The 17,304-nt window shown below is 36.5% G+C and overlaps 1 protein-coding gene across 2 annotated transcripts in view; it reads left to right on the forward strand.

Moving 5' to 3' along the window:
• Col11a1 (collagen type XI alpha 1 chain) overlaps positions 1–17,304 on the forward strand; it is a 199,630-nt gene that overhangs the window by 46,474 nt on the left and 135,852 nt on the right. For both annotated transcript variants that reach the window (XM_052730954.1, XM_052730953.1), the window contains one exon: positions 15,151–15,276. In XM_052730954.1, coding sequence (XP_052586914.1) covers positions 15,151–15,276 — 126 coding nt within the window. The remainder of the gene's footprint in view (positions 1–15,150; positions 15,277–17,304) is intronic.

Consider the following 17,304-nt stretch of genomic DNA (forward strand, 5'->3'; position numbering starts at 1 on the left):
ACTCTCCCTGACTCAGCCATTAGATGCCAACATATCCTCAGTTAGAGTAGAACTTTAGGAGCCTCTCTGTCATCCATGTTGGGATTTTGAGTGGTTTGATCTTGTGCATTTAATTACAGCCTCTGTGACTTCAGGTGAACAATGGTGCTATCATGTCCACAAATAACTGTTTCACTACGAATACCAACTACTTCTGGTTCTTAAAGATTTTCTATCCTCTCTCTGTAATAATACTCGAGCCTTGAGAAGTATGGTGCAGCTGTCCAGTAGAACTTGGCACCTGTGTTGGGTGGTTTTTGTCAACTTGACAAAAGCCAGAACTCCCTGGGAAGAGGACCATCAATTGAGGGAGTTCCTCCATCAGACTGACCCATGGGACACATTCTTGATTGCTGATAGGTGGAGGAGAGCTCAACCCAGAGGGGCTGTCATCACCTCTGCACAGATTTTTAAGTGTGTGGAAATGGTGGCTGCAAGCAAGCAAGTCAACAGCAGCCTTCCACGGTCTCTGCTTCCGTGTCTGTCTCCAAGTTCCTGCCTGCGTTCCTGACCTGACTTCAGATGGGCTGTGCCATGGGAGTGACACAACCTTCCCCTGATGATTTTGGCCATAGTGTTTATTGCAGCCATAGAAAGTAAAATAGGACAGCACTCAAGAGGACTGATTGAACACATGGAGCTAATGGAAAAGGAACTTACTACTTCAGGTTCCTGATAATGCTACTCTGAGTAAATATGTGGTGTTTTCAGACATGAATTCTTTTGAACACTAGCTAAAAGGAAAGGGCTTTAACTATCTTTTTATGGTTTATAAACTACATTTGCAACCTTTAAAATAACCTTTAAAAGATGACAAGCCATAATATTATCCTGGACAAAACTGTGTATCATCCTCTTTTCTATCCTGTGTTTTATGGTAAACACACCATTAATGTGAAAGTATCTCCAGCTCAAATGAGTATACAAGGAATGCAATTAATTTCTTTATTGCTGAGCTACTTTTAGAATGTGATCTTTTAAAAGCGTAGCTTGGTTCACTTTGTTCTATAAATGGCTGGATATAGTTCCTACATGAGTGAAAAGCATGCTGTGCATACTACCGAAGGCTTGTCTATTGGTTTCCTCTGTTCAGGCCTCCATGTAATGGCTCCACAGTTCCCAGTCTTTATTCCTGGCAATCAGCTCCCAAGGGAAAGATGGAATGAGAGAATGGCTGATGTCACCTCTTTGATCATAACATCCCGGTACTTTTCTATTGATTCGGAGTACACATTTCATCCTTTCATATGTCTGCAGGTTGCGTCTCATCCTCTGTAATTCTCTCCAACTGCATGATTCCTTTCCTCCTTGCCCCTTTCAGTCCACAGTGTGTCCCTTCCTTCAAACATGCTGCTTACAGCATAGTTCCTACCTATTCATCCAACAGTCTCTGTTTGGAGGGACCTGTGTTAGTTCCATTCATTCCCCTCTAAGTTCATTCTTGGTGTCCTTCAGTTAGTAAAATTTTCTCGTATTGAACTAGCTATATAAAGTCTATCCTTCTGACCTATCACCCTTCTTCTTTGTTCTATTTTTTTTTTGCAATTGTTTCTGGCATTCTACCATTTGCTTATTTCCTTTCTGCTTCTAGAATACCAATTTGGTAAAGGCAGAAGCTTTCTGTAATATTAAAAAAAAAGTATATAGTCATGCTTGCCATACAAATTATTTCACTGATAAAGTTTAAATGCTAAATATACTCTCCAGACTTATTAAGAAACATAGATGACCTGTTGCTTTAGGGAAGTAGTGAATAAGGTATATTACTTTTTTATTAAACGTTGTATTCATTTTGCTTGTTCACTGTGTGGAATGGGTCCATATTAGTACTTATGCTTAAATAAGAATTCTTTTACTATTGAACATATAGAAAGTATAAGATAAATGTATGCTTTAGGGAAAGTGTTTTCTCTTGTGTCAGATGTTTTCTGTACCATATGTAATACTTGGTAAATGTCTATTGAATTAGAAATACATTTAAATAACGTAGGACACAGCTTATTTTCATAAAATTGGTTTCCTCATCTGGCTTTGGTGCCCTATTAGGGCTGTGTGGGCTGTAGTTATGACACTGACTATGTGGTTTCTCTCATTTTTTCCTTTGAATTATGGTTCCGATGCAATCTCTGGTGTGTATTTCAATCACACTACAACTCTAAGCATTTTGGCAGCTTCCCTTCATCCCACAAAATAGTTGAGAAAGTATCACTAACTGTAGGGAATGTTTGAGAACAAAATACAGTGATGAGACTTACTGTCTTGGCAAATTCAGAAGTCTCAGTAGGCTGGAAGTACAGTTCAACTAATGTGACTTTCCTGGACAAGAGTTTTAACCTCATGTAAGATTTAGTGTCCACCTTCTTCTTCCTGGGTATGCAATTAGAAACTCTACCAAGACCTACTTGGTTTTTTTTTTTTTTTACATATTTTATATTTTAACTGTGAGTAGATAATTGGGAAAGAAGGGAACATCTATCCAACAGAGTGTAACATTCTGCCACACCTCTGCCTTCACTGTAGCGACTGCCAGACAGTTCAGTTGCATAGATTTTTCTTTCTTTTCTATTACATGATTTTTTTTCCTTTCTTTTTCCTGGCATGATTGGCTTATGGATAATCACTTTAAGATCCACAAAACTGATTTTCTTGGAACTTACTCTTGGAGCAATTACAAGTGAAATCTAGAGCCACATTCCATAAACTTTATACTGATATTTCAATTGCCTCTAAAAATTTGTAAAAATGTGTTTTACCATGTGCAATTTTCAGTTTACAAACAGCTTAAATTTTACATATAATTTTTCAAAATTTTTTTAGGAAATGCAAGAAAAGTAATGGTACTTTCTAAATATTCAGAGTTGTAATTTATTATTGAAAAATGAGACAGGTTATTATCAGAATCAGGGGGCTGGAGAGGTGACTCTGTGGTTAACAACACTTGCAGAGGACCCAAGTTCAGCATCTATATAGCTGCTCAAAACTGACTATAATTCCAGTTCCAGGGGATCTGATGCCCCTTTGTGACCTCTGTGGCCTCCAGGCATGCTCACGATACACCTATGTATATGCAAAACACTCATCCACATTAAAAGAAATCTTTAATATCACCAGCAGAAGGAGATGTCTATGTCAAGGTCCAGAAGATGAAGAACTTGTTTACTTGTTTTTAGTTTACATATGTTTAAATGGAATCTTTCAATGATGAGAAAAATATTTGCCTGTAGAGCCATTTATTTGGTGTTTACTGAAAACCTAGTACATGCTAGTTGAGTATGGACACTCTGAGCATCACAGAGAATACAACGACTTTTGTGTAGTTTACATTCCAGTGCAACAGACTGTCTTATAGTATAGGCCTGGATCTTTCCTAACAAATGACACATCTATACTTTTTATATAAATTGTTAAAAAATTTTTATGTATAATTAAAACATAAAATTATCATCTTAGGGCCTTTAAATACATGGGACTCCTTCAACTTCATTAGGAAACCAAAATCATGCTTGTAGAAGTGCAAAGAACAAAGCTGAGGAATCTGAGTACCATTACCTTCTTGGGGGCTAAAGGGGAAAGGGAAGAAAGAGCAGTACAGAGATGTGTTAGTAGTACCAGCTTTGCCTTACATCAGGGAAACACCCAAGTACCCCACACAAAGAGAAAAGGCTTATGCAGCTCAGGTCTGGATGTTCAAAGTCCAGGGCAGGCTCCCATTTATCTCATCTCTGGAGAGGATGGTGGATGATAGTACATCCTGGCGAGAATGGACACAGCAGTTCAAGACTAATGTCTCAAGCCAAAACAAAGGAAAGGAAAATGATCATGGTCCCACCATCTTTCTTGAAGGAATGTCGTAATTGCCTAAGTATTACCACTAGTTCTCATCAGTAGTGCCAGTCAAACATTGAATGTTAGGCCTGTTAAAAGAAATTTCAGTATTCAAAGCATAATATTCCAATCCCTGTTCTCCTTAATTACTGATATTTTTTTAATAACCCAAATGAATTCATTTCCATAGGTCCCAAGTCTCAAAGTCTCTCAGTTCTTCCAGCTTTGCTCAAAACCCAAAACCAAAGTTTTATGTGAGACACAAGAAAATTGTCAGCTATATGCCAGGGTAAAAGTAAAGTATCAAGTTACATGCTTCTAAGATACAATGGTGGGACCTGTATGGGCTAAATGTCCCTCCTTTCTGGAGAAAGGAGGGATCAAGCAGTAGATGGAAGAAACTGGCCCAAAGCAAGACTGGACATTAACACGATAAATGCTACATCCTTATGTTATGTCTGTTGCACATTGGAGATGCTGGGGCAAGAGGTGTGCACCCAACGGCTTGAGGAGCCCTTCCCATATTGCTGTGCTGAGTCCTATCACATAAGCTCCTGGGCTAGTGTCATATGGTATTCTCATCTTTCCCCAGCAGCCCTTGCAACTTGCTAGACTCTCTGATGCTACTTTAACTTCATGTTTACTTCTCCTATGGCCAGCTTCATCAGCAATCACCTGTGAAGTGTCCATTCTGCACAATAGTACTGTATTCTAAGGCTTAAAGAAAGAAAAATCTTGGTAGAAGCTTCCATTATGCTAACTCTTGCATTTTCCCCTGAAAAACTAGATTACACGGTCTGTACTGAGGCTTCCCATCACGTGAGCCCAGCTATAGCAGTCATGGTGCACTTAATTGCTCACTGTACCAGTGGAAGGTCTCTGAAATAAATTTGTTCTTCTAGGCTTTTATTGTCCTATAATGGGAGTAGGGGCCTTGAAGATATTTGAGATTCCTTCCATTGCTAATGGTTAGCATCCCCAGTCTTTTCTTTGGCAAGAGGTTGTTCAACCACACCCTCCTTGCCTACACAAGTGCTATTCCAGTAAGCTTTCTTTGCTCTCTTACTCTGTCCAGGCTGCCATGTCTCCCAACATTTTTGTTTTGCATCCTTTTTGTCACTCTGCATGGGACTCAAACCAGCCAGTTTTCCCCATGCTACTATCAGGATGCTTTGCTGTGTTCAATAAACGAGTAGGTTGCTTCTAAATTTAGCCTTCTCAGAGCACACCTACAATGTTCAGAAGAATTCTCATTTTCATATGAAATCTAACCAGGTAGACCTTCACTGCACACATCTATTGTGCATACATGCCACATTTTCATTATCTGTTCATCCAATGAGGAGAACCAATGATTCCATAACTTGTTTGTGGTCAGTAGTGACAAGGAACATAGGTGTACCTCTACTGTGTGCTGAGTTAATTAAGTACATTTCCATATATATCCCAAATGGTAGGTATAGCAAGATAAAATAAATTATATTTTAAGGAGACTCCATGCAGACTTCCATTGTGACTGATAACACTTCCAATTACTGTGTCTGAGGGTTCTTTCCCCACCACACATTTGTCTTCCTGGTGATTTTTCCAAGGTGAATTTCAGTGCAGTTTTGATTTATATTTCCCATGTTGCTAAGGATGTTGAGAATTTTTTCTTGTCATTATTGGTCATTTATATTTTTGAGACTCATCTGTTCAATTCACTTGAACTATTATTGGTTGGGTTATTTATTCTTTGGAGGTATAAGTCTTGAGTTCTTTATATGTACTGAATGTTAATCTCTTGTTTGATGAAAGTTGACACAGATTCTGGAGGCCATCTCTGCACTCTGTTGTTTTCTTTGCTGGGCAGAACTTACTTAGCTTGATAAAGTCTTACTTGTAAAATCTTGCAATTATATTTGGAGTTCTTTGAGGCCTATTTTGGAAGTAGTTGCCTAGTTGATATTTTAAATTATTTCCTCTAGTAGTTTCAGAGTTTCAAGTCTTATATTCAGGTGCTTGATTAATTTCTAATTGGTTATTTTCTAAGATGAGGCATAGGTTTCTACTTTGTTATTCTACATCAGGGTAGCTAGTTTCCTGAGCACCATTTGCTGAAGAAGCTGTCCTTCCAACTCTTCAGTGTTCAGTTAATTTAAACCTCCCTTGTCATCTTTACACAAAATTTTTGTAATGTAGCAACTTTTTTATTAGATGATTTGTAATATTTAGATAAAATTCCTGAGGCAGCTACCTTAAGGAAAAGTTTATGTAACTCATCACTTGAACATTTTATTCCTATAGTAAGGAAACATCACTGGTTTGATAAAGGGAGCAGACAAGTACACATCACGCTGGAACTGTATTTGGAGGTGTGAGACGTGACAGATGGAACAAGGGATGAAAAACACTCAAAGTCCCAAGTCCACTTTGAGAGTCTGCCTACCCCATGACCAAAGAATCACACACTTTCCAAGGGCATCCCCACCGTAGTAGGGATAAAGTTTTAGTACAGGGTCTTTGGATGATGAACAATCTGTAACAAGAGTTCAGTGAGAACTGAAGGCCTGTGTAAGTACTTCCCAGCAGTACCTTACATTAATGGTAAGGAAGGGAAACTCCTGTGACAAGTCAAAATATGGGGGAGGGGAGCATTCCTACCTTTCCAGCCCTTTGTGGTCATTTCCATTTTCTGTACTGTACGGGTCTAGTAAAAAAATATCTTTGACCATAAGATAAGAGAAAGAAGTGCTAGCAATATGATTTGGGGAGTCAGACGACAATAAGTATTCTTATGTTAAAAGAAAAGGTGAACATTTCCCCATAAATTATCTCATTTATGTGTTAACCCTGCTGCATATTTCCTCTGACTTTCCCATGTGAAAGTTCTTTCCTTACTTTTCCCAGATTTCTATCTTCTTTACAGATAGAAACATAAAGCAATAAACAAATGGATTTCTTGTAATGCTTTTGGTGCATAGTAATCTCAAGACCAAGATGGAGTAGCCATTGAGAGCAGTGCCCTTCATTCACCTTTTCCCCCATTGTTCCCTTCACTTCTCTCCAGAGAGTCAGCATGATATTAACCTTCAGAAGCAGTCACTGAATGAATGGATTCAAGATTGATCTGTAAACAGTCAAAATAAGGAACCTGGAATTTACCTGCTAAAATCCTTGCATGAGTTTTTAAAATTATTGGAAAATAATTTTTTTCTTTAGATATATCTGTATTGTCTATCTGTGCTTATATATAAAAAAGAAAAAGGTTTTTTTTTTTCAGGATAAATTCCTGAGATTTCAATTACAATAATATAGGTTCCTGTTGCCAGCTGTTAAAAAACAGGTCCCTCCCACCACCATCAAATACTTCCATTGCACTAGAAAATTCTCGCTTTCAAGTTTGAGCATGCCTCCCATCTTTGACTGCTCATATGTACAGACTGTGAATCCTGAGGTACAAAGAAATTTGAAGATTTGAAACTTGATAACCACTTTTATTTTTAAAATAAAGTAAAAGGTATATAAATTCATGTATAAGTTCATATGTACATATCTATTTTCTAATTTCTCTTGAACATATTGCTGTTCGAATCTTAGATGGTCTTATAATAAAAAACCCAGAGCCAGATATCAGGTGAAAGCTGAAAGATCAGAGAAGCAGAACAGCCAGCCACTAGTTCTTACCTCTATGAAATTCTCAGACTAAAGAGAGAGTTCCTGTTTCCTCACACTTTATATACATTTCTCTGCCCTGCCATATTACTTCCTAGGATTAAAGGCTTGTGTGCTTCCCGAGCAAAGTCATGAAATCTCAAGTGCTAGGATTAAAGGTGTGTGCCACCACTGCCTGACCACTGTGTCTAATCTAGTGGCTGACTCTGTCCTCTGATCCTCACACAAGTTTATTAGGGTACACAATATATCACCACACATATTTCATAAAATGTCTGATTTTGATTTAGTGAAATTTTCAGTTTAGTACAGGAACTGTATCAGTCATTTTGATATAAGAGAGTACATCAAAAATAAAAGTAAGAAAATAATTTTAAAATAGCTTTTTTACTTAGAACAACATCATTTTATATAGATTATAATAATAAGATACAGCATTTCCATATGTTTACCTACGATACTCTTATTTACTGCTTTGTACCTTTTCATCAGAAATATAAGGGCATGTAAGAAGACACAGGAAATGATGATGCTAAAAACTGACATATTTGATCACTCCCTAGTTATGTTTGTACCTACCTTTCTCATGTCTCTCATCTCCCCTCTCACGTCTCAACATGTCTCTTTTCCTTCCCTCCTATCAAGAGCTAAAATTTGAACCACTACTTCCTGTCTACACACTCTATCATGGGGCTGCATGCTTTTTCCTGTTGTGTTCCTGAGTAAGCATCTTTGCTTTCCCATTCTTACTTAGAGTGGATAGTGTTTTTCCATGTTGTTTACACATACTTGCCAGTAATTCTCTTGACTATTCACTGTCTCTCCATCAACAGCATCCAATTAAACAAAATTTGGAAACAAAATTTTCTATTTAACCCTATTTCCCCACCTTCTTTGTCTAGATAACTCTTATTTTCTAGAATTATAGTATAAAAATTTAATGAAGTGTTCATTTATAGTGAGACACCTTCAGGTTGCAAGCTGATAGAGACAAGGGTCTGCTATGGGAAATGTAGATGCTAGATAACTTTGTGGAGCAAAATTGAAGCTGTGTGATTTTTTTACACTATAAAAGGATAAATATCCATTCTTCAGTTGAAGAGCATCTAGGTTGTTTCCAGGTTCTAGCTATTACAAACAATGCTGATATGAACATAGCTGAGCAAGTGCCCTTGTGGTTTGATTGATCATTCCTTGGGTATATGCCCAAGAGTGGTATAGCTGGGTTTTGGGGGAGATTGATTCCCAATTTTCTGAGAAAGCATCGTATTGATTTCCAAAGTTGCTGTACAAGCTTGCATTCCTACCAGCAGTGGAGGGGAATTCCCCTAGCTCCACACCCTCTCCAGCATAAGGTGTCTTCAGTGGTTTTGATCTTAGCCATTCTGACAGATGTAAGGTGGTATCTCAGAGTCATTTTGATTTGCATTTCCCTGTTGATTAGGGATGTTGAGCAATTCCTTAAATGTCTTTCAGCCATTTGAGCTTCCTCTGTTGAGAATTCTCTGTTTAGTTCTATAGCCCATTTCTTTCTTCCTTTTTTTTTCTGGTTTTTCGAGACAGGGTTTCTCTATGTAGCTTTGCACCTTTCCTGGAACTCACTTGGTAGCCCAGCCTGGCCTCGAACTCACAGAGATTCACCTGGCTCTGCCTCCCGAGTGCTGGGATTAAAGGCGTGAGCCACCACTGCCCGGCTCTATAGCCCATTTCTTAATTGGACTGTTGGGCATTTTGATGTCTAATTTCTTGAGTTCTTTATATATTCTGGATATCAGTTCTCTGTCAGATGTGGGGTTGGTGAAGACCTTTTCCCATTCTGTAGGCTGTTGCTTTGCCTTGTTGACCGTATCCTTTGCTCTACAAAAGCTTCTCAGTTTCAAAGAATGGATAAATAAAATGTGGTACATACACAATGGAATACTACTCAGCAGAGAAAAACAATGACATCATGAGGTTTGCAGGCAAATGGATGGATCTAGAAAAAAATCACCCTGAGTGAGGTAGCCCAGACTCAGAAAGACAAACATGGTATGTAATCACTCATAGGAGGATACTAGACATGGAACAAGGATGACTTGTCTGCTACTCACATCACCAGGGAGGCTACCTGGAAAACAGGACCCCAAGAAAGACACAGGGATCGCCCAATGACAGAGAAATGGAATGAGATCTACATGAACAACCTGGATGTGAGTGGGGGTAATGAAGTGCAAGGGTTGAGGGAAAGAGAGCTTAGGGGAGCGGGAGATCCCAGCTGGATCAAGAACAGAGAGGGAGAACAAGGAATAAGAGACCATGATAAATGACCACATGAGAACAGGAAGTAGCAAAGTGCTAGAGAGGTCCACAGAAATCTACAAAGATACCTCCAAAATAGACTACTGGCAATGGTTGAGAGACAGCCTGAACTGACCTACTCTGGTGATAGGATGGCCAACACCCTAATTGTCATGCTAGAAACCTCATCTAATGACTGAGGGAACCGGATGCAGAGATCCACAGCTAGGCCCCAAGTTGAGCTCCAGGAGTCCAATTGGTGAGAAAGAGGAGGGTTTATATGAGCGAGAATTGTTGAGACCAAGGTTGGATAAAGCACAGGGACAAATAGCCTAACGAATGGAAACACATGAACTATGAACCAATAACTGAGGAGCCCCCAACTGGATCAGGCCCTCTGGATAAGTGAGACAGTTGATTAGCTTGAACTGTTTGGGAGGCATCCAGGCAGTGGGACCAGGACCTGTCCTCAGTGCATGAGCTGGCTGTTTGGAACCTGGGGCTTATACAGGGACACTTGGCTCAGCCTGGGAGGAGGGGACTGGACCTGCCTGGACTGAATCTACCAGGTTGAACTCAATCCCCAGGGGAGTCTTTGCCCTGGAGGAGATTAGAATGGGGGCTGGACTGGGGGGAAGGCGGGGGGGGGGGGGGCAGGAGGGAGAGAACAAGGGAATCCATGGCTGATATGTAAAATTAAATTAAATTATAAAAAAAAATTAAAAAGGATATATACTATTTAGTTATAGAATTTCTGAAAATCGAGATGCATCATCAATGTCTGTTTTCCTTCTTCCCTTTAAGATATAACAAATGGAAAGAGAACCTTTAGAACATAAGGAATATCCAAGTTTTAATATTAGAACTGAGATCTAAGATGTAGACCAAACCAAAAGCCTACAGAAAGTATAGATACTAATTGCTTGACATTCAAAAGACTGTCATATCTCAGTTGTAATGGAGAATCAGCCCAGCATCCCATGAAGCTACCCAGTTATATATACGAATGTCTGTTGCCATTCTTGTGGTTATATTTCACGCAAACAATCTATCTACAGGTCATATCATTCAACTAGATCATGTATTAATTATGACAATTTATCTGAGCCTAGACTTTCATTGTTTATTCTCTGAGGTTTACTGCTGTATGGCACAGCCAGTGGTCAGGCAGACTTGAAGTCAACCAAACACTGATTGGTCTCACAGAGAGGGGCCAGTTGGACTTGAAGCCAGACTCTTATTACTTGCAAACATTAGAGAGAGAGAGACAGAGAGTTCAAAACAAAGTCATAAGAGTGTTAATGTATGCATTCATTTTTGGTCTGGAAGATGCTTAAATAATTACGGATATAATTGGCAGTGTGATGAAGTTTTGGTGAGATTTTTCGACAGTACAAAGTGCTATTCATTTGTTCACAAAGCTTTGATTTGGTTTTCTTGCAATCATTTTGCTCTTTTGCAGTAAGTCCCCACAGTCTATATGAAAATACTATATTGTATAGAGCTAGTTCATGCAGCTGTAGATCACGAGGTAATTCTATGCTCTCTACCTCAACCTTGGCTTCTAGAGCATTAGAGAACCAAGATGTCATTTTCATGCCTCTAATGTTGGAATATTACAGATGCCAGTTTTACTTCATAATTTCAGCCCTTTCTTGCTCTGGAAAATGTTATAGCATCAAAAATAATATTTACAGCTCATTACACCTGTTATGACACTCAGGTTTATTTATAGACTGTCTCATAACACAACATATGATTAATACAAAACACTGTGAAATACTTTCTGGGAAAATAGTACTATTGAAATTATACAGAAATTTCCAATACTATATTTTATGGCTAACCATTAAATACTGAAATAGGGATTTATAGTGGAAATATTAGCAACACTCCATTAAAGAAGTAAAGTCCCATAAATAGAAAAGCAAGTGGTTGGAAACACAATATTCCTCTCAAAATCTATTTAAAAAATCGAATTCATATATGAGACACTACATTTTGTGTGTTTCAGCAATTAAATATGGAACTTCATAATTTGTCACCCTGGAATGGATGTTAGGTAGGAATTCTCAATTTGTCCATTTCAGTTCAGTTAAAGGAACTCACAATCCAGGTAACTGGAGAAGAAAATTTAGAATTTTAGGTTCTAATTAAAACTAGTGGTGAAATTACTCCTGGATGTAGTGGTTGTGCCCAGGATTGCCCAGGGATGGTTTTATGGGGCACCAGAATGAAGAACTGTGCACTCAGTGTTCTCCTTTTTTGGAGTGAGTCGTCTCTGGCAGTCCAGATGTGTCTACTGTGGCTTGATTGATGAGTTTTGGTTTGTGAAGTGCTGTCAGTATATTTTAGGTACTTGCATGCATTTATTTTCAGCCTGTCAAAAATCAGTAACCAATGACATAACTCACCTATATATACACAAAATATTGAAAAAAACACTCAGAAAAATGTTTATTTCATCAACTTCCTATATTGCTCTATGATATAGGCAAGTAAATATTGGAAACAATAATAATACTGTCACCAATAGAAGTCCATAGTATTTTTACCTGGATTCACTGCACTTGCTGTATTTCATGTTTAGTGGAAATTAAATTACTTTTCTTCTCCTTATTTCTGTGCTATCTGAACATATATGTACATACATACATACCTACGCAAGTTCAAAGGACTTTTTAAGGTGACAAACTAGTGAATTAATAACAAAATGAAATTACTTGAAGTTACTTGAATAAATGTAACAGATTCAGAGTTCAGCTTCCCTCTGGGTATAGAGAAGAACTGTGTAAATCCAGTAGAGACCTAAAAACTGTCCTCATAGCTTAGGTATTGCTGACCCTGAGCCTATGCAGCAAGCAGAGAGACTTACATTAGTAGATGTGCTCTAATATATAAAGAGCTTTCTGAGATTTTTGAAGGTTCTAACCAGTTAACACGGCAAATGGCAAATCTTTGTTCGTCACTATACAATGGAATAGATATTTCCATGTCCAAAATAAAGAAAACAATCCTGAGCAAACAGTAACCCCAGCAACTACTACACAAAAACCAATAGGCCCTGACACAGTTCTCATCTAAGAGGTTCAATTTTAAACTACAAGCAGTCTATAGAAAGTTATGAAATAGAAAAAGAAATAGCAATGCACACACACACATATATTTATATATGTGTAAATATTTGTAAAAACAATAGTAGAAATTTCTCTTAACCTTTCAGAACAAAGACATTAAATCAGCAATTTCGATGCTGTGTATTAGACCATTTTCAAGGACATATTTTTAAAATTATATATTTTTATTAAATTTTAGAGAATTTCATATAACATATTTGGTTATATTCACCCCTGCTACTCCTTTACATATCATATATGTATATATATGTGTGTGTATATATGTGTAATGTATGTATACACATATGTGTATGCATATACATACATTATACATGTTATACACAGTTTTTTTTAAAATGGTGATAATTTATAAAGTGTGTGAAATATTGAGACATATATCTTAATAGAACATATAATCAAGTAAGTATATTTTAGAAACCCTAATAATCACTAGACACAAGTTGCTGTTATTAGATCCTTGAGTGGTTCAGTGGGTAAAGGTGCTCGCTGCCAAGTTTTGTGACCTGAGAGTTAAATCTCCAGGACCCACATCCTGGAAGGTTTTCAAGAGTCTGCCTACATGCTTGTATTCTTGTGCACACAATACATTAGTAAATAAATAAGTAAATAATAAATAATAATGGAAATGAAATTTTAATATCAAAAGACAGAAAACAACAAATGCTGGGGGATGTGGAGCACGTTTAGTTACTGTTGGTGAGAACATAAATCAGCACAATCATTTTGGAAATTGTGATGGCAGGTTTAAAATGAGATAACAATAGAAATACTGTGAGATGCAGAAATCGCAGTATTGACTCGACATCAGAGTAAGGAAAGTTTGTACATTGAGCAGTGATGACATCACGATTATGTTTTGTTGTCTGTGCTAGTTATATCCCTCAATATTATGGCCAAGTACTTGGTGGGAGGGACTTAAGAGAAGAAAAATTTATCTCAGCTCACAGCATGATGATACAATCATTCACTGTTGGGAATGCACAGCAGCAGGAGCTTGAGGCAATTGGTCTATTGTGTTCATATACAGAAAGAAGAGACCCATTAATGCTGATGCTCAGCGTGAATTCTCCTTTTTATTCAGCCCAGGGCTCTATGACCTAGAAGATGCTACCCACATATATGGTGACTCTTCCCAACTTAATTAATCCAATACAGACTTCCTGGAAGATGTTCCTAGAGGTTTTCCCCCTAGGTGATTATAGATCTAGTCATATTGACAATCAAATTGAACCCTTCACAGTCTACAATACTGTGTTCAATATTTTTTATGTAATACTTTCTCAATAAGCCTATATTGATGATTATGCTATAAATTCTTTCCTGGTTCTCTATTTTCAAGACTTTTATATTTAGTATTCATGATTTCATCCAATCTTAAGTAACTATAGTTAATAAAATTTCAATAAAGATGGATTAATTTTGAAATTATTCAAAGTTGAACCAGGTTGTACAGCAGATTATGTTCTCAAGAAGAATTCAATCTTACAGGGTTTTGTCAGCGTGAACAGCTTCTGGCCATAGTTATATTTCTAAGATTGCTATAGTAATGATGTGGCAATTCATATCACAGCAGTTTCTTGATGAATTAAATGTGTTTATCTCTATTATTTTGTGTCTAAAATTACTGGAATGAAAACATTTTAGAAAAATCTTGTTATTATCTCTAAAATTTGTTTTTCTATAAATATATATAGATTTTTATATTTTAAATGTTTTCCAAAATATTCTTTTCTCTCATTAGCAATGTACCAAATCCATGCTTTTTTATGTATATTTTTTCTGCTGTAGTACTTGTTCGTTTTTGTGGGTGAGCATTTTCATTTTCTGAACATTATTCTACTGAGAAATTCCCGTCCAGATTTGTCTAACAATAACATCTCAGTGTAAACTATTCAACATTTTAGCCATGGAAGTACATTTCCTTTGGCATGTATTTCTTTGTCTTTTACTCTGCATATTCAATTGTGAATTCTGTAAAGCTGAATATTAATAGATAGATTAATACACAGCAGATTTTCTATAGCAGAAAATAAGGCAAAACAGTGTAATTGATAATGAATTTTTCTCTCAGTCTTATAAGACTCATCTTTATAATGATATGCATTTAAGTAATTTCTCTTCTTCCTACATTCAAATGTAGGCTACTCTGACCTTACAAACATGTGGAAGGCCTGTGTATTTGCCTATGCTGACTGTCTCCATGTCTGATTCTTTGCAGGGCGATATTCAGCAGTTCTTGATCACTGGTGACCCCAAGGCAGCATATGACTATTGTGACCATTATAGTCCAGACTGTGACTCAACATCCAAGGCTGCCCAAGCTCAGGAGCCGCAGATAGATGAGGTAAGGCCCTCAGGTCCAGAGATGTGGCTGTGACCTGCATTTAAAGCATACTTACTCAGTAACTATACTTTTAATTAAGTCTTTGAATATTTTGAAGAAGAATTTACTCAAAAGTAATTTGGTATTTTTTCTTTCTCTGGGTTGATTACTTAAAGCTTTATTTCAGGCATTTGCTTTAATCAGTTAAAACCACTTTACTATGAGGAGAGTATGTTTTATGATGTAGTAGCCATTTCCCAACTTTTGACATTTCATACTGAAGAGGAAAAAAATAAAGATCGATATTGGTTTTGAAGACTTCAGTCCCTATTATATAATTAAACGCTTACTTATATTTTGATTTTCAAAAATATTTCTTTTATCATAGGAAAGTAGAGAAATGAAACAGGAAATAGTTTGTGATTTAATTTGTTTTGAAAGTATTGTTTTTGTTTTAATATGATATAAAAATATTTTTGAGCTTATATAATTATATTTTCTACCTTTCCTCTCTTTCCTCCTCACAAGCTCTCCCATGTACTCCTCTCACTCTCTTTCAAATATATACACAGCCTGATTACTCCTTATAGTGTTACTTGTGTGAATATGTTTTCAGGGCTGTATATTGGTACTGGATATCAATTAGTGTGCTATTTTCTGAGAAAACTATCTTTTCACATTTATTTTCTTAAAATTGAGAGATTCAAATTATAAAAGGGGATTTGAATTTTGAGAACACAATTCTATTTTAAAAATAACTCAAGTAGTGTGTATCTTATTTTAAAAAAAAACTACACTATTAGATGCAACCTCTTGAATTTTAACTACTCAGAATAAATGGACATTATATTTGTTTTATTATTATAACTGATACAAAACTTGTTGATTTTTATAATTCAAAGTTGCAAAAATTTGATATTACTGTAGTTTGTAATGTATCCCAGTGAATTCTGTTGTCCCAGTCTTTTCCACAAGTTAACATTAGTATCATTTTTTTTTAAAAGCAGGGTAAAGTCTTAAGAAGCCAGTGACAAGGCCGATATGAAAGAGCTAAGAAAAATTGCTTGAATATTTTGTTTTACTATTTTCAAGTGCCTTATTCTTTTATTTCTTTATGACTTGCTAAATTTATTTTTGGTGGTTTCCATGGAGGAAAACCACTAGGTTAGTTTTAGGTTTTTATAGCTTGTAGGTCAAAAGTGTGTCACTAGTTCTGTGTTCAAAACTAATGATGTTTATTTGGTCTTTGCCACTTTTATAAGTAAAATAAAATCTGTTTCTTATAGCAAATAAGTGACCCTGCTTAATGGAAGAAGAGAAGCGGGTGTTCTGTGGAGTAGTGATTGACAATTGTTACTAGCTTCTACACTAATGTGTCACAATGAAAACTTTTACTTTAATTTTTTTCAGGAGGAATTACTCTTACTCCCCCTAATTAGCTACATTGATACTATTGGATCCAAACTATACCATTGAATGTAATAAATGTTCTATATTAGTCCTAAAAAATGTAAGCAGTTTTTATTATAATTTTAAATGGTAGCCATTAAATGTCATTATATACTGAATGTGTATTTTCCTAGTTAATTTTCAGGTAGTCTGCCTAAAAAATATCAAAGCAATATTATCTTCTCAAGTCTAAACATAAAGTGTAATGTGGAACTTGGGTCAGAACATTGCTTAATATTCTATTAATTACTTTGTGAATTTACATAGGTAAGCTAACTCAAATATTTATTTTTTTCTAAGTCTTCTCTTTTCTTTAAGTAACACATCTAATCCATTCTAAATTCAGTTGTGTGTGTATTTGCCACAGTTACATCCTCATCATGGAATGAGGAGAGATGTACTCTGTAGACAGATTTCCATTCAGGGCTAACACCTTCATTCAGCAGTGGATTTAACACCATAAATGGTATTGAGAATATGTCTCTTTGGGATATTCTTACTGTGTTAAATTATCCTCTTGACTTAAAGAAATTAGATATTAAAGTTCTGAGTTCTGTATTTTTTTTTTTAATTTGGTTTTTCGAGACAAGATTTCTCTGT

The sequence above is a fragment of the Peromyscus californicus genome, unplaced genomic scaffold, assembly GCF_007827085.1.
Source record: "Peromyscus californicus insignis strain IS unplaced genomic scaffold, ASM782708v3 Scaffold_9__1_contigs__length_137607984, whole genome shotgun sequence".
In the NCBI taxonomy this organism is placed as follows: Eukaryota; Metazoa; Chordata; class Mammalia; order Rodentia; family Cricetidae; genus Peromyscus; species Peromyscus californicus.